The sequence below is a fragment of the Misgurnus anguillicaudatus genome, chromosome 22 (assembly GCF_027580225.2).
Source record: "Misgurnus anguillicaudatus chromosome 22, ASM2758022v2, whole genome shotgun sequence".
Classification (NCBI taxonomy): Eukaryota; Metazoa; Chordata; class Actinopteri; order Cypriniformes; family Cobitidae; genus Misgurnus; species Misgurnus anguillicaudatus.
Genome location: NC_073358.2, coordinates 32,342,473 through 32,360,723, shown reverse-complemented (window position 1 = coordinate 32,360,723; position 18,251 = coordinate 32,342,473). Strand labels below are relative to the sequence as shown.

The window sequence follows — 18,251 nt, the reverse complement described above, 5'->3', positions numbered from 1 at the left end:
TACCTTTAATATGTAGATAAAAGATAGAAATACTGGAACTCCACACTCCTTTTTAAAGTCATATCCTGGACTCCCCCTGAGTCCCCCCATTTCAGCCCCATTATTAGTGTATAAACAGTATGTATCTGTAATCGAAATGTAACGATTCTGTAAAAATGTATGATCATTTCTTCTGTTACTTTAAAGGGACACCCCACTTTTTTTTTTAGAATACCATAGGCTCATTTTCCGACTCCCCTAGAGTGAAACATTAGATTTTTACCAATTATGGAATCTAGCATTGCGTTAAAAATAACCAAAGAGTTTCAATATTTTTCCTTTTTAAAGCAACACTAAAGAGTTTTTGCTCTTTGCTCCCCCTACAGGTTGGAAGCGGAATTGACCATTACCACTGTCGTAAATAATTTAGCCTACTGCAGCAAAGCTGGCTGTGATTGGATTGTAGGTCTGCCGTAAAGCAAGTTTTTGTAGTTTTCACTCAAACTACAGGGCCTCGACCCGACGATTGGAAACTTCTTTTGTGCGGTTTTGGCCAATAAAGGGCTGCAAAGCGAATGTGAAAGTGCCGTTCACCCTGTTTCGAGTGGATGGACGACTGAAACTTTTTTGAAAACGTTATTTTAAGGTAAAAAAAACTATTTAGTGTTGCTTTAAAACTTGACTCTTGATATTACGCAGCACACAAAAATAGTCCCCTGCTATTGAAAGTAACCAAGGGGACTATCTTCGGGCGCTGCATAATATCATTGCATGACCATAACATCTTTGGTCATTTTTAAGCGCAATGCTAATGGTCTAATCAGATTCAAGTGGTACCGCCAGACCCGGAGATCGGCTGAGTGGATTCCAAAACGGTAAAAATCCAATGTTTCACCCCAGGGGAGCCGGAAAATGAGCCCACTTTCAAAAAAAAAGTGTAGTGTCCCTTCAACATAACACATTAAGTTAAACTATTTTAATGTTATGTTTACTTACCACTATAGTCAAAAACTTGCATAATCAATCTGATTAAATATTTTCAGCTTTTTTACAGTGACTTTCCGTTATACAAGAACCTTAGCATAACAAACATGATAACACAACATTCCAAAACAGACCAGAACCACAAATATCAGTTTAATAACATAACATATATAAATTAATTTGCATACGACATTTAACACATAACAGTACGACATTATTGATCATTATACAGTACATATAACATTATCCAGAATGTTGGCTCTCCAAATACAGTAGTTTGCATTACACTGTCATTCAACATGACATTGCACAACCTCACTGTGTGTTGTTGATAACACATGTTGCTGGAGACTCAGCTGCCTGTGAGTCTTGCGGTCGCTCTGTTTTCTCTTGTCCCATCGTGGCTTGAGTTGATTCCTGAAGGCTTTGTCCTGTGGTTTCCATGGGCAAAACCAAGCATGCTGCTGTGCCCAGCAAGCAACATATTAAATACATAGACAGAGTCAGAGAAACCGATGATTTCAGAAGCACCTGGAAGGGGACAGAAACAAAACATACAGGACAAACTTTAAAGGTGACATAGAATGATTGAACTGAGTATTTATCCTTGTTCTGTGATGTGACATGTAGACAATTTTTTTTGTTTGGGTCTGTAATGCCTTAGAAGCTTCCTAAAAACCTCTCTTAGATAGCTCTATTAGGGTGGGGGATTTTAAACAAGTGGTTTTGCACCTATTTGGCTCCCCCTACTGGCTTAACTTGCAATCTCATTACTGATTAGCTGACTTTGCTGCCACTCAAAAAATGTAGCCAATTATTTTAAAGTGGAAGGGTAGTTAGATGCCTGTGATGTCATAAGCATCAGTTTTTCAGATTGGGCCGTTTTCTGGCTGACATTTCTAAAAGAGGAATTTCTATGAGACTGAGATGTTTAGCATGTTTAGCACTTTTTGTATGTTTGTGAATGTGGGTAGACTACTATTGGGGGGGTAGACATTATTCAACAAAGACGAAAAATGGTTTTTCATTCTCTGTCCCCTTTAAATACATCTTCAATACACCTTTTTGATCTATAAAGAGCCACCTACTAGTCAGCATAGTCAAGGAAAGGCACTACCTGAGCAACAAATGGTGTCGTGAGAGCTCCTACACGAGCCAAACCGCTGCTTGTACCAATAGCGATAGACCTAGTTGCTGTGGGGAAAACCTGAGGATGCCAAAATGAAATGCAATTAAATGAAAATTCTACTAAAGCATGGTAAGCTCCTGTGCAATGAAGCCTTACCTCAGGTGTATAAAGATATGCAACCTGCCACCCCGCTGAAATACAGGCTCGTGCAATGAAAATAAAGATTGTGAGAAGAGTCCTGGAAATAAAAATAAAAACAGATTATGTTATTTACAGAAGTGTTTGTGACTAAACTAAAGAATTGTTTTTTTGTGATCGTTTGTCTTTAATAATAATTGTAATAGAGATCTTTAATAGATTAGATGATATGCATAGTGTTTGGACAGACCTCTAAACTGACTTTAAATAGACTGATATTTAATAAACTGACCTTTGTGTACAGGCGTACAGGGGCAAAATACAAACAGAGAATATTAAAAAAGAAAGTGCCATAGTCTTTTTCCGGCCAATCCGATCAATCATCCAAAGGGACACCAGAAGACCTATTTATGACAAAGGAATGCAATAGACAGCTGTTTATTAGATTACAGGAATGTAATATGTGGCATATGAGGAGCTCAGATGCAAAAGCCACTAAACGCCACCTCCGTCAAAAATGAGATAATGATATTAAACAAATGCTCTTATAATTTATTATATTTATATCAAATCCTCTTATTGCCGGCCTTATTCCATTCAAAACCGCTTTGTTGGCAGAATCCGCTAAACACCAGGTTGACTTTGTGTACTTGTCCTCTAAGTGCATGAAAGATGAATTAGATGACCGATGACATGCAAAATGACTGTGGATCACATTCAAACTTGGTTCCCTCGTAAGTACTTAATACAATTTGGATGTGGCAGTCACATGGATCACAGTGCACAATAATGTGTGGTTCAGTTTCTTCATGTTTACATATGATTAAACATTACTTTTATTATTTGCAATGTTTTTAGTTGCATCTTTAGCGATTTTGCAATTGTCTGTCTTGTCCAAAGAAGTGGATTTTTTGGACTTTTTATTGCCAATTTTGCCAAAGTTAAATTTCTGAAACTAAACATAAGAGCCTAATAAAACAATATAATTTACAAGAAAACATGTCAGATGCACTTAGAGGGTTTTGCATGTGAACTCCTCATAAAACAATGTTTGCATTTAGTTTCATAAATGGAAAAACATGATTTGTAAGGACAGAGTGACTGTTAGGGCCAGATTTACTAAACAGTGCAAATGTTAGCATGTTAGCATGAGAGCACAATTCCAAAAATGTGTCAACGGGAGTAGAAATTTGTGCGTGTGAGTTTCTGACATGGCACATTTTAAAGGGATGGTTCACCCAAAAATGACAATTCTGTCATCATTTACTCACCCTCAATTCTTTGTTCTGATAAACACAAAGGAAGATATTTCGAGAAATGTTTGTAACCAAACCATTTGTGTACCCCCCATTCACGTCCATAGTAGGAAAAATAATACTATGGAAGAAAATGTGGTCCACGAACAGTTTGGTTACAAACATTTCTCAAAATATTTCCTTTGTGTTCATCAGATTAATGGAATTTATACAAGAAGTTTGTAACAACATGAGAGAGAGTAAAATATGACAGAATTTTCATTTTTGGGTGAACTATCACTTTAACGAACACAGGCACAATATCTATTTCCATAAAGACCAAAGTAATAGCACAAATACCAATGATGAGCAAACTCTGTAATTTGAGTTGCGTGATTTGTTGAAATAATATCCTCCCATAAAAAAAATTATTTCACTGCGTGTCTTTAGTGAATCATGACAGTAGTTTCTTTTTAAAGCAAAAGAGGCATTTGCGTTGGTGCAAGCTGCTAGCAAATCTGTCCCTAACGGTGCGTTCACACCGCCACCGGTGAGAGCGTCAAAGTGGCCGGAAGTCCTTCATTTTCATGAGAGCCGGCGACGAGCTCCGGCGATCAGCGGCGTGGTGCGTCATGTACTGTGTGAGCGTCGAGGAGAGTTAAAAATCAGCGCAACTTTATGGTAATGAGCTATGACGCGGTTCGGTGGCAACAGTGTTGTAATGTAACGAAGTAAAAATACTTCGTTACTGTACTTAAGTAGAAATTTCACGTATCTGTACTTTACTTCGCCATTTAAATTTATGTCAACTTTTACTTTTACTCCACTACATTTTCTAGATAAAATGTATACTTTTAGTCCGATATATTTCCACTAAGCATATTCGTTACTCGTTACTACAAAATAAAATCAAGAAATGTGTTGGACCTCAAAAAAGGAGGTTTTGGCGAATCAGTGCCAAATTTTTATTTTGATTTTTATTTTTATTTGATGATTGAGATTAAGAAGATAATGGGAACCCTGAATATGCTTTACTATAAGAAAGCCACAATAAAGTTCACAATCAAATTTCTAACCGCTTGCTTTAAAAAAAAATTTTTTTTTTACTTTTACTTCAAATACTTAAGTACATTAAATATCAGAAAATTACTTTTGATACTTAAGTACAGTATATATCAGATACTTTAAGACTTTTACTTGAGTAATATTTTAAAAGACAACTTTCACTTCTACCAAAGTCTTTTTCTAGTACAATACTTGTACTTTTACTCAAGTATTGCTTTCTAGTACTTTATACAACACTGGGTGGCAACCAATCGGAGGGCGGAAACATTTGGGGCAACCAATCGGAAGTAGTTCTGAAACTGCGGGGCGGTCCCCCCATGAGGGGCCAGGATGCTGGAGGGGGGCCCAGTTTTATGACATTTTTTAAAATATATGAATTTATCATTAATATATGAATTTATCATTAATATTAATTTATGTCTGTGTAATTAAATCTAAGAAAAATAAGGCTACTAACCAACAGCACTACATTGTATAACGGTAGCCGACTAGCAATGAAATCATGATCCCACCCTCCATTCAAATCGCCATCCAAAGTCCCGCCTCTTTCAAAACACATGAACAGGCACAGATCAGACAGTCACATCTCATGTCTCATTCAGCAGTGAGAAAACTTTGCCATACAAAGTGAATAACATTACCAAAATAACCAACATAAACAACTGGTTTACATCAGAATTAGTTCTTCAGTTGTGTTGACGTAGTAACTATATCATTACGCTAATCCGTAAACGAACACAAATTTCATATGCAACACAATGTTTCATCAAAGTAGAATATCTGAATCCATCTCAATCAGGCACGTGCACACATAGACATCAAAGGGGGCTTGAGCACCTGCCCTTTTTATTCCTGGAGAGAAAGTGCCCTTTTTTTCTGGGGTGCTTTAAAAAAAAAAAGATCTTTATTCATATAACAACTGATGTCTTTCAGTTTCTTGTGTTTTTACTTGTTGCTTATTTAATTTAACATGAATTCATTCAGGAATCATTTAAATGAGATTTAAAACTCTTATATAAAGAAAAATAGCGCTATTTGTGGCACACAAACGGTTAACAGATGAGTCCCGCCTTCAAAATTCACATCGCTAATATGATTGGCTGTACCTTTCCTTAGTCCCGCCTCTCTAACTTACTTCGCTTTATGATTGGTTTGTCTACACTCGTGCTGCATCATTCGCGCTTCAAGCGCCAAAGCTCAGCCCGTGAGCCCGAACGAGACGCGATCATGTGCATGATTATGCAGGCAGCTACCGGTAAGTGTGTGAGGAAGAAAGCATTCTTATATTAACAGTTTTATGCACAAAATATGGGACCCGTTGTTACACATAACGATTCAGGGACATTGTTTTCCATGGCAATCCCATATTAACCTGAAGAGTTGCAAACTTGTAACAGTGTAGTGTATGTAGTTTAAACAGACTGCTCATAAAATAATAAAGCACAAACAATAAAATAATTGCTAACTGCAGTAGTAAGCTTTTTTGTTTGCGTTTTTTGTAATGGCTGTTAAATAAGTATAATGTGTTATACTGGAGTGATGTAGTAGATTGGGAAGAAATCTGATGGTTCAGTATTTTACTTGCCCAGTCAGAATTTTCACTGACATCACAAAAATGTAAAATATAAAATACAAATAAAATAGGCCTAATCTATATTAGTTGTTTCTGACATGTGTAACCCTAATAAATTTGAAACCTAAGATTAAAGGTGCCATAGGAGGTGTTGTCATAATATGTTAAATTGTTCTTTGACAATTACATAGAAGGTATGTTGCTTTATTAAGTGCAAAAATTATCCAGAAACGTTTTTACATGTCTGTTTACAACCCTAGAATTTGTCATTTGAATGAAATGGTCTATTTTTGCTCTATTTGAAAGGGTCATGAATAATAATGTTGAGCTCTGCTCTGATTGGCTCTGCTCTGAGGCTCATGCTAGAAGCTCACATTAGTAAACAGACCTTATATTTTGAGCCCTTATCAGACAAAAATACATTTTGAGTAACTAACAACTAATCAGCTAAACGCTAGCATATGATATAGCATTTATTGGCATGTAGCGCTAACTCAGCACTCAGCAGTCACAACTTTGTTTTTAGCATTTTAACAAATTTGTAATTAATGTGTAATTTAATGTTTTCAAAACATGCACATTGTGTAATGGCTTCCTTTGCTGCTCTATAGACCCTTTGCAAACACGTGACCTAGACCACGTGACGACGCCATGCTGGACGGCAAAATCACTGACGCACCAGGTTGATTAGTAATAGACGAGCGGGATTTTTGATTAGTTTTAAACAATTTAAATATATATTACACTAAAATACATGGCTTCTTATATTAAGGAAGTTGTTGTGCCGTTATCGGTCGAGGTAGGGTCCTCACAAAAGCACTATTTAGAGAAGTTAGAGATAGCGGGACTGGATACCGACCCTTACCTTCTTTCTCCTTCAATTTTCACGGACCTCATTAAACGCCGAGTCTGCCCGACTTCAGCCCGCATGATTTGTACAACTATGTGGTAAACGGGATATCCCCATACACTGGTGCTGATCTTAAGGCTGTTAAAAGTCTGCAGAGCTGCCAACTTCTGAGTTCAGCTTGGAGTGAGATTTTTTTTGAGGGGTGGGGGTTTGTGGTAATAATTTTTTATATAAGTCCTAACCATTTGCCAATTGATAAGTGTGGATTTTAGCTATTTCTGTATTAAATAGTTGGGAAAGACTGCGTTAAAATGGTTCACAATACAAATCGAATCATATTTTAGAAATTAAATTGAAATAAAAGCTTTTACTGAGTTTAAATGCCTGAGATTAGAGTCTTTACTATTATTTTATACACTTCTATTATGCTTTCCTTCTGATAAAAGTGCCAAAAAAGTTCAGTTAAAATCTAATGAATAGGCTATTGGTCTCTGTAAAATGTATAACTGCAAATAACAGCAGCTATGATTCAGTTTATCCACTGAGAAAGAGAAGCGTAAAGTGATGATTTGTGATTGGTGATAGAGGGACTGTCACAATCAAATAAACCAAATGAGTAGTTTAATATTAAAGGCGGAGTCCATGATGTTTGAAAGCCAATGTTGATATTTGAAATCACCTAAACAAACACGCCCCTACCCCAATAGAATCTGGACCTTCTGTTGATAGACCCGCCCCACACATACGCAAACCGGCATTTGATTTGATTTGATTGGCTATAAGTGTGTTTGGTAGTCGGCCCGTCTCCTTTTCCAACGCGTTTTTCAAACATCGTGGACTCCGCCTTTAAACTAAAGCAACAGATAATGAGTATGTCAAGACCATATAATTATATTTCGTATATATTATTGTTTATAGATGTCAAATATCAATTGACTTTTTTCTCTTTTATTAAAACCTGTCACCGCAAACATCACGCAGGCTTGTACTGCTTGCAAACATGTTGATTAAAATTGCTGTTTTCTGAGGGTATCTGCGTGCGTGGAATCCGGGCAGGTCTCTGCTTTTCATCCAGACCTTGACGCTTTGTGTGTTCGACTGGTGGAGCTGACTGATCGGCGTATGACATCAGAGTAACGCGAGAGCAAAGGTAAAGGCGGACCCTTTTGTAACATTTCGACTTGCTCTCGCGGTACTCTGATGTCCTCGCTGCCGAACTTCCTGCGCAGCGCCACATAAAGTGAAATGCTCTTTGACTCTTTGCAGCGAAGTACCAGCAACGTGAGAAGGTGGCACGCAAAAGACAGTGAAGGTACGCTAAAATATAAAAGTGTCAGTACTGCGAGCACTGGTTTAGCTACTTTCATCGTGAAAATGGATGTGTGGCGTGAGAATGGGGTCAATTGCGTGGGTCTCACAGTGAATGCGTAAGAGTTGGCAGCTATGAAATGTATGGTGTCACTGCAGCATTAAACAATAACATTCATGTAAAAATAATGTATTTATGCCACTTTTCTGTAATGGTAGGTGCATCATAGCAACACGAAATAATCATTTAATGACCCTAACGAACACAAACCATAGACTGTAAAAAAAGATGGACGACGCGACGTCGCCTAGCACCATTGTAATGAATTGAAGCCAAAAATGTCCGACCACGGTCGCCGCCATGTTACGTAAAAACGTCAGTTTGGAGCCGAGGCATGCGCAGAAGGAATCGTCCGTGAAGCCAGAGGCGGAGCCGCGGTATCAAATTTCCGCCCAAACGCTCGCGCGACCAATTCAACCACTCCAATCATAACGACACGCCCCGTTTCTATAGCATCAAATTACAAGCTAAAATGAAACTTATCACAAAAATTAACACTTGAGCATATATCAGCGTGATAACAACTACTTGAAAGGACCAAAACCATCTTTCGAAAACTTTTATTGGAAGTGTAAATATTTTTTTTATTTAGAGCAAAGTCCTATTCATTTGAATGGAGAGGGCGGGGTTATGACTTGTACTGCAGCCAGCCACCAGGGGTCGATCAAAGAGCCAGAGGCTTCACTTTTCAAGGCTTATGAGGCACACCCGACACAAACACGTACTTGTTCGGCTTGCCGTCCGTCTACAACATAGCACTTCCGCCGTCCATCATGGCGTCCATAATTCGCGCGAGTAGAGCGTGACGTCACGTGCAAAGGGTCTATAAACCTAGACTACTAAGGAGACCATGGTGTCTGTGTGAACAACTGATTATTTTGTAGACATCTTTTGAAAATTAAACAACTGCGTGAGTTTGAGGAAGATAAAATTAATCAACTTTTTAAATATTTTTTTTAAAAAGGAAGTCAGAATTGCGTTAATATATATACGTTTTGTTTAAAAAAAGAAAAAAATATACATAATTATGAGAAGTGCCCTTTATTTCACTTGAGCCCCTGCCCCTCAAAATGTCTGTGCACGTCCCTGATCTCAATACAAACATATCGCGTATCTACCTTACCAAAATAAACAGTGCAGGCCCTTTGCAGCTGTTTGCATCTCGTGGTAAAGCAGTAAAGTTACCAATGTTCATTTGGATTTTTGCTATTTGCTGATCCAGGCAGTTTTTGCTGTTGTTGTTTTAAAAGATGTCTTTCGTTCTGTGGTTCCCGTGCAGTCAATTCAGCAGAAAAGTTTGCCATTCTCTCCCTCTGTTTACAGACGAGGGGTGAGCGCACGTGAATGCGCCGATGACGTATGGTGTCTGCGAATTACGCTTACGGATGAGGGATAAAAAAGACAACGTTCGTTCGGACCGAGATCTTTGATTGGTTGAACATTTTTTGATCCTACACCTTTCACAGCTGACATAAATTTCTAAACAACTTAACATAGTGATTGCTGTCAGGATGTCAGGAGACTTTTAACCAGCATAACTAAAAATGTTTCAGGATCAAATGTGATACCCTGCTTTTAATACACCAAAAAGTTTGACATGTCACCTGGGAATTCTGCAATGGTGGTCCACAGAAGGTCCTTGTAATCATGAATAGTTAAGTATTTGCATCCTAAACTACATCGAGGCTCCATAGAGTTTTCAGCGACTGGAATGAGACACATTAAATTATTTACAGACGTTAATATTATAAATATAATATAAGTTTGTGTACTATAAGATTCAGTATTTGAAATGAGCCATAGCACTTTTCTAACCATTACACCTCAATTTTAGTAAATGGTATTACTTTTCATACAGAGTCTTAAACTAAACCAAACAAAAACTGTCCGATTAGAATTAGATTTATGCACATTATGACAAAACTGACTGCTAAAACGAATAAAAGATTCATAAAACCACCTACCACTACACACAGATTCCGATTGAAATAACTCGGTGGTCAGCAGCACAAGACCATAGTATGAAAACGCATTGCAGAACCTGTGAACATACAAATAAATGTAGGTGTCTATACTGTTAGTTCTTATATGAATGGATTTGCAAAAACATTTTAAACAATCCACAGAGACCCACCAGATAAACCAGATCAGAAGTGTTGTCTTACGGTATTCTGGAATAAAGAGATCTCTTATTCTACCACGATTACCCTTAAACAGATAAACATATGCACAAACATTTACTTTTATAATAATAACTTTATTTTATATAGCGCCTTTAAAAGCAGCATCTCAAAGCGCTTCACATAAAAAATATACAATTTTTATGCTAAAAGAACACGAGAAGATTGATCAAAACACAAAACCTTAAGTTCTCCGAGTAGGAAACATGAGATTTTGAGAAAGGATTCAGATACCTGTCTGTTGGCTACAAGTCTTCCTTTAGGCATACACGTGCCATTGGCTGCAGCAATGCGTTTCAGAGTATTTAGGGCCTTATCCTCTCTGCCTCTCAGCACATCAAATCTAGCACTCTCTGGTAACCACTACAAGTACACACAATTCACCTTCAGAGTCAGAATTTAGTACACAGACACCTAAAATGTACTTTAAGCAACACTATGTAGTTTTTTTTACCTTTAGGCCCAATCCCAATTCTATTTTATACCCCTCCCCCTTGCCCTTACCCCTACGCCTACCCCTTCCCCTTGCCCCTTGAAACAGAGTGTCAAGGGGTAGGGCTGAAAATATTCCTCTAAGAAATGGGACACCACTACTAGACCGTTACACGTCATCATAAGTCGTTGCTAGCTCCTACGTCATAGATGCTCCAATGTAATAATACAATAAAATTTAATATTACAAGAAATTACTAAAAAAATATATGTTGTGGAACTATCACAAAGTCAATAACATTAGCAAACTTTTTTATAGCGATTTTTACAAATGTTTTTTCGGAGAACATGAAAACAAGATTAAAGGCAACATAAAACAAGTGATTATTTGTTATTAAATTACTTTTTAATGTCCAAAAATACTTAAATTTATGGGCCATATTGGAATGTATCATACCCCTTCGTCTGAAGTGTGGTCCTGAAAAATCTTCGTTTTAAGGGCTATCTGGCCCTTACCCCTACCCCTTCCCCTTCAGCCAAAGGAGAATTGAGACACCCCTTCCCCTTCACGTGAACGCGCGAAACAAAGGGGAAGGGGAAAGGGGAAGGGGTAAGGGGTAGAATTGGGATTGGGCCTTAAAGCGACACCTTTTAATTTTTCAACCTTCATAATACATTTTCAAGACCCTTGTGATAGTACATCGACTTTAAATAGGTTGAATGACATGTCTACCATAGCCTGGCGGGGTCTGTAACGCTTTTACTCGTAGTTGAAAACTTAGGGTTTCTAGTAGTAACCAGAGCACAAAAAAAACTACAAACTTCGACTGCTTTACGGCATACATCACTTCCTCCACACAATTTGTTTTTAACGTAAATTTTGCTGGAGGCTACTTAAGGAGTGTAGAGAGCCACTTCTATTATATGACTCTGTGGCACCGTGTTAGTGTCACGGACCTATGACACGGGCGACCCGGGTTCGATTCCCCTTTAAGGCAATTTTTTTAATATAAACTCACGATCTTGATTCAAGCATAAATGCGATCTTCTTTATAAATGACGGCGATTATCTTGCATATAGTTCCCTGTATTCAGATACTGTGTTCACGTATTTACCTTTCTTTTTACTGTGTCTATGGTATTTACATTAAAAACCAGGATGCTATAGCAGTCAAACTTGCTCAAACTCACACAGTGTAAAACCAAACCCTATTCATTCACCAATCAGCGGCGCTTGTGGCCTCTAGGGGCGCTAGGCGTGAAAAATACATGTCTAGCACCCCCTAGTGGCCAAAAAGTTCCATGGTGTGCCTTTAAATAATGTCTCTAAAATGATTTCAGTGATAGAACAACTTTTAATTGGACAAATTTTACTGTTGCTGCAATCTGAGCAGCCTCCTAGCTGCTACAAACACACTCTGAAAATGGCGGTGGAGGGTAGAGCACACAACCCCGCCCCTCCCCCTGCCTGCAGAAGAGTGTCTGATACCAGGCACTGTTGCGCTTTTCAACCACATGGGGGAGCTGTAAGTCATTTTTACATGGAAACTACATAGTGTTGCTTTAATTAATACAATATTACAAATTAATTAATCAAATATTCTCTTACAACCATACAGTACATACACAGCAGGCGGCAGCAAAGACAAGGAGAGGTATGGAGGAGAAAGCCAACAGCCATTTCCAGCCGATTGTAGGCATGACAAGCATAGCCAGTAGCACTTCAAACACAGCACCCATGGCCCAGAACGACTATGGGGACACCAGTTTTTTTTTAAAGGCAACATTTGTCACAAAACATTCAAAAGACGGATTTCATAAAGTCAAAAAGCTTTATACAATGTAATTGTAATTTTACCTATAGTCTGTAGACTATATTAATTCATATTTTATGGTTTAATTGTATATTTGAAAATGTGGGTGTGTTGTAAATTACCCCCAAAAGGATTATAGAAGTCCCTCTGTATTTCACTGGGAGGAATTCTGTATATAATGTTACTCTAGGAGAGAAAATTAAATATAACAACATTAAAAACACTTGACACAAATTCATCTATAAAATGTACTAAAAATAAATTTTTGGGAAGATGGCTGGTGGCAAAACTCCCAGAGCAACCAATTCAATTGCATCTACCCAAACGTCTACTTAGTTTAGTTAATTTTTTTACAAACATCTAGGATCAGCTACTTCAAACATTGACCAAATAAGAAGAAACAACACAGCTGATTATAGGAAAACATGACTGGGCAGGATCTTCTTAGTACCAGGATGCAATAGTGAGCAATTGTAACACTTCACAGGTTTAATGGTCCCTGAGGGAAGTATAGAAGTGTACATATTGTTCGTTTTAACACTCACTAATGAAACAGCTATGCTCACGCAACATCTCTTTACTAATAAGATTTAAACTGCGTGGCATTAGCCAAAAAGAGTGCTGATTCTCAAAACAGCTTAATATATATTTAACAAATGATAACCACAAACATTCAATTTTGCATCCTTCATGAATATGATGCACTCAACTACACTTTGTTTATTCATTGAACAGATGGAAAAACTCACGACTGAGGGGCTCCTCCCAGGCCAAATCCCACAAGGCCCCGCAAGAATAAGATCCAGCCATAAACAGGTGCAAACGCACTGAGCAGCCCAAAGTACAGTGTCCATAGCATGCACAGTACTAAACACTGACGACAGAAGGTAACAGTGGGGTTGTCAGTGGGACAACACAGCTTTATGTCTTCAGCTAAATGAAGAATGGTTGTGAACATAACATTATTCATTTTTTTAAGATAACACGTGATAGATTTAAACCAGACATACCACTTTTCTGCCATATTTGTCTGAAATGTTACCCCAAAGGGAGGAGCTGACCATCATTCCAATGAACACTACCTGACAGGAAACACACAATTATTCATTCAAGAGTCACAAGATTTTACATTGCACTTAAAAGCACAACCTAAATAACCAATGTAAAATATTCCTTAACCCGCACTATAATTACTTGAAGATAATAATCCATTGTAAACCACAGGTGTTTAATAATACTGAGGTGTGAGCAGTAAATACTGACCGCTGTTAAAAATGCCACTTTCCAGCTAGAAAGCCTCCAGTCGCAGCGCAATTGAGGAGCAACAATACTTAGAAGCATCATTTCCATGGCATCAGCCATCTGAGCAGAGCAATAAGATACATATTAGATGTTTAGTTCTATGAAGATGTTTTTCATAGTAAGTTGTCTGTAAGTTAATTTTAATAGTGTCTTCATTAAGTTGAAATAAATTGGGAAAAAATGCACCCATGCAATTCCAGTAATCAGGGACAGCTTGCATTGGAATTTCCCAAAACCGATCGCCTCAACTGCATCTTCAACACTGAAGGTTTCTAAATGAAGCAAAAATTTATATGAATTGAATAATGAGGAGATATTGCTAACAATTAAATTACAACAAAACATAAAACATCTGTCTGTCTGTCTGTCTGTCTCTATATCTATCTCTATATCTATCTATCGCTATATCTATCTCTATATCTATATATCGCTATATCTATCTATCGCTATATCTATCTATCGCTATATCTATCGCTATATCTATCTATCGCTATATCTATCATTATATCTATCCATCGCTACTTCTATCGCCATATCCATCCATCGCTATATCTATCGCTATATCTATCTATCTATCTATCTATCTATCTATCTATCTATCTATCTATCTATCGCTATATCTATCTATCTAATCGCCATATCCATCCATCCATCCATCCATCCATCCATCGCTATATCTATCGCTATCTATCTATCTATCTATCACTATATCTATCTATTGCTATATCTATCTTTCGTTACATCTATCGCTATATCTGTCTATCGCTATATCTATCTATCGCTATATCTATCTATTGCTACATCTAACGCTATATCTATCTATCGCTATATCTATCTATCGCTATATCTATCTAACGCTAAATCTATCGCTCCTATCTGTCTGCCTGCCTGCCTGCCTGCCTGCCTGCCTGCCTGCCTGCCTGTCTGTCTGTCTATCTATCTATCTATTGCTATATCTATATCTATCGCTATATCTATCTATCACTATATCTATCTATCGCTACTTCTATCACTATATCTATCTATCTATTGCTACATCTAATGCTATATCTATCTATTGCTACATCTAACGCTATATCTATCTATCGCTACATATATCGCTATATCTATCTATTGCTATATCTATCAGTATATCTATCTATTGCTATATCTATCATTATATCTATCTATAGCTACTTCTATCGCTCTATCTATCTATCTATCTATCTATCTATCTATCTATCTATCTATCTATCTATCTATCGCTACTTCTATCGCTATATCTATCTATCTATCTATCGCTACTTCTGTCGCTATATCTATCTATCTATCTATCTATCGCTACTTCTGTCGCTATATCTATCTATCTATCTATCACTATATCTATCGCTATATCTATCTTTCCTTACATCTAACGCTATATCTATATATCGCTACATCTATTGCTATATCTATCTATTGCTACATCTATTGCTATATCTATCTGTTGCTACATATATCGCTATATCTGTATATCGCTATATCTGTCTATCGCTATATCTGTCTATCGCTATATCTGTCTATCGCTATATCTATCGCCACATCTATCTATCGCTACATCTATCGCTCTATCTGTCTATCGCTACATCTATCCATCGCTACATCTATCCATCGCTACATCTATCTATCGCTACATCTATCTATCGCTACATCTATCTATCGCTACATCTATCTATCGCTACTTCTATCTATCGCTACATCCATCGCTATATCTATCTCTCGCTACATCCACCGCTATATCTACAGTATCTATCGCTATATCTATCTATCTATGTCACTTGCTAACATGAAAGTTCGGAGCTTCTGATGTTTCTGTCCCCCAAATCAACTTGCTCCAAGATATTGCAGACTCCTTGATTATTGGGTTCATTATCCCTAGACTGCTCCTCATTTACAGTAAGGATGCTTTCATCATCTGTCTGAAATGTCACAAAACTAAACACAACACACCCAAACATGGTTAATTGTTAATGTGTTAACTTTTAATGTGTGTTTTCTGTTAACCAATCATGCTTAGAACTATTTGGATTCATAGTAGCTGATTCAGTACATTTTAGATTTCTTTACAGTTCTGCCATAGAAGATCAATTTTTGGTTTTCCACACAAACTTTCAGTTTAAGGTCCTTAGAAGCACCACTGGTATAGTCTGTATCTGAACCTTTTTCCATTACAAAGAACCTTTGTGCAACAAAACCATATGGAACCATATACTGTAGCAAAAAAACTTTTAGGGACCCTAAATCTAGGAATTTAAGAAATCTAACAGCTAAAACTTCACACAAAATCACACATTTTTGGCATTTTACAAATAGAACAATGCATATTTGAAATTAAATAGACTGAATATTGTTAATCAATATTTAAAACTCTGTAGACCTTGTCGTACTACAGTATAAGCTACCCTGTTTTGGACATTACCAGACAAAACATTGTAAAATAATGCTTATTTAAATATCATGCAAACTAAAGGTTTCAGAAAACAAGTACTGTAAAAGATCACATTTTTACAAGTAAACTCACAAAACACATCTACACATACCTGATATCTGTGTCTTTCCACCGCTTATATCCCACTTGCGATCTCTTTAACACGCTCATTTTTTTGAGCTATTCTGGCATAGTAATCCACAGCATTGCTTTGGGTTGTTGAACAGGTTAAGCCAGCATGCAACTCTAGTAACATCAAAACACTTTGTTAAACTGGAAGAGTGGGTTTGGCCTTAAGTAGTGACACAATCCTCAAGGGTTTAACCCACAATGCACTATGGTATCATCCCTAAACAATAATCCACTCAGTTCTAAAAACAGAAACACATATTACTGGGATGTTACAAAATACTGTTTATTGATGTATTCTTTATCCAGTGTCTAATGTAATATATACATGGTGAGAACAGGTTAATCTATACACACATTGGGGGAGGGGCAATTTGGTATCTCCAATTCAACAAACCTGCATGTTTTTGGCCTGTGAGATGAAACCAGAGTACCCGGAGTCAACCCACACTGACGCAGGGAGAACATGCAAACTCCACCACAGTGGTTCAGACTGGGTGGTACTGTATTAATCTAAACCCTGTACGGGAAACCGCCCCTGTATCTTAACTTGTTCCTGTGAATATCTCTGTGAATTTTTTTCTTTTAAAGGAACGGTGTGTAAGAAATTTATATCAATTAATCATAAAATGGCCCTGATATGTCACTAGACATTAAGAAATCATTTTCATTTCAAATACATATATCACTGAGAACAGTGGTCCGGCCAGGGAGTTGCAGCCCTCAACTGATGTGTCAGGAGGAATTGTAAGGAGGAACCCAAGTGCAGACGGATATGGGGATAAACACAAACTCTATTAAATAACTGAAAAACAAAGCCCACAAGGGGGCAAAATAACATAAACAAGATACTTTAAAAGAGGACACAAAAACAAGACTAGATCTTAACTAAACTGAACACTAAACAGGGTGACACTAGACTAAATACAATAAACACTACTAGACTAGACTTCTATGACAACATACTCACAGGTATTTGAAACAATGCACAAGCACAGGACAACAAACACAAGGACCTTAAATAGGGGAGAACTGATGAGGGCAACAGGTGACAGGAATTAAACAATACAGATGAGGCTAACAAGGGAGCAGGGTAAAAGAGACAAGACACAGGGAACACGTGGTCTAGTAACCAATACTGAGACCACGTGAACCCACACAAAACATGGGTCTGTCATGATTCTGCCAAAAGACTAGATTAAACAAAGGACAAGAAGGCAGAACCATGACATGATGTTTATGGTGTCATTTTGTGTATTGGCCACCAGGGGTATATTCCAGAAAGCAGGGTTAACTTACCATCAGATTAACCTTGAACTTTGGGTTGATCAACCCCAAACGTGCTTACTCGGGGTATGTCGGTTCCAAAACACAGATTAAGAGTTAGTTCAATCAACCCGCTGAAGTAGGTAACCCAGAGTTAATGCGCGCTCACGGTAACAACATGAGGCATTGTCAATGGATCACAGATTTCACGAGTCACCATGGAAACGTCAGAGAACTTAAATGTTTTTAAATGAGAAATAACATTATAAACCAATATTTTCTGTCAAGATCAACGTTTCATAATCGCCTTAGAAGTACGTGATTACAAAACAAATTAAATTAATTAATTAAATAATTAAT

The 18,251-nt window shown here is 37.4% G+C and overlaps 1 protein-coding gene across 2 annotated transcripts; it reads right to left on the bottom strand.

Annotated features, from left to right (window-relative positions):
• Positions 1-1,100: 1,100 nt before the first annotated feature.
• svopb (SV2 related protein b) lies at positions 1,101-17,612 on the bottom strand. Of its 2 annotated transcripts, XM_055199456.2 has the most exons (17): positions 17,596-17,612; positions 16,609-16,742; positions 15,855-16,003; positions 14,237-14,322; positions 14,012-14,110; positions 13,759-13,830; positions 13,498-13,622; positions 12,871-12,934; positions 12,561-12,686; positions 10,737-10,865; positions 10,457-10,530; positions 10,287-10,363; positions 9,927-10,028; positions 2,523-2,634; positions 2,249-2,330; positions 2,081-2,170; positions 1,101-1,494 (listed from the first exon to the last, which is right to left on the bottom strand). In XM_055199456.2, the coding sequence occupies exons 5-17, from the start codon at positions 14,108-14,110 to the stop codon at positions 1,279-1,281; spliced, it is 1,368 nt and encodes a 455-aa protein (XP_055055431.2). In that variant the 5' UTR covers positions 14,237-14,322; positions 15,855-16,003; positions 16,609-16,742; positions 17,596-17,612; the 3' UTR covers positions 1,101-1,278. The 2 variants fall into 2 exon arrangements, with proteins under 2 accessions (XP_055055431.2, XP_073716647.1); XM_073860546.1 differs by lacking the exons at positions 14,237-14,322; positions 15,855-16,003; positions 16,609-16,742; positions 17,596-17,612 and having other exon boundaries at positions 13,759-13,826.
• Between the last annotated feature and the right edge of the window lie 639 nt (positions 17,613-18,251).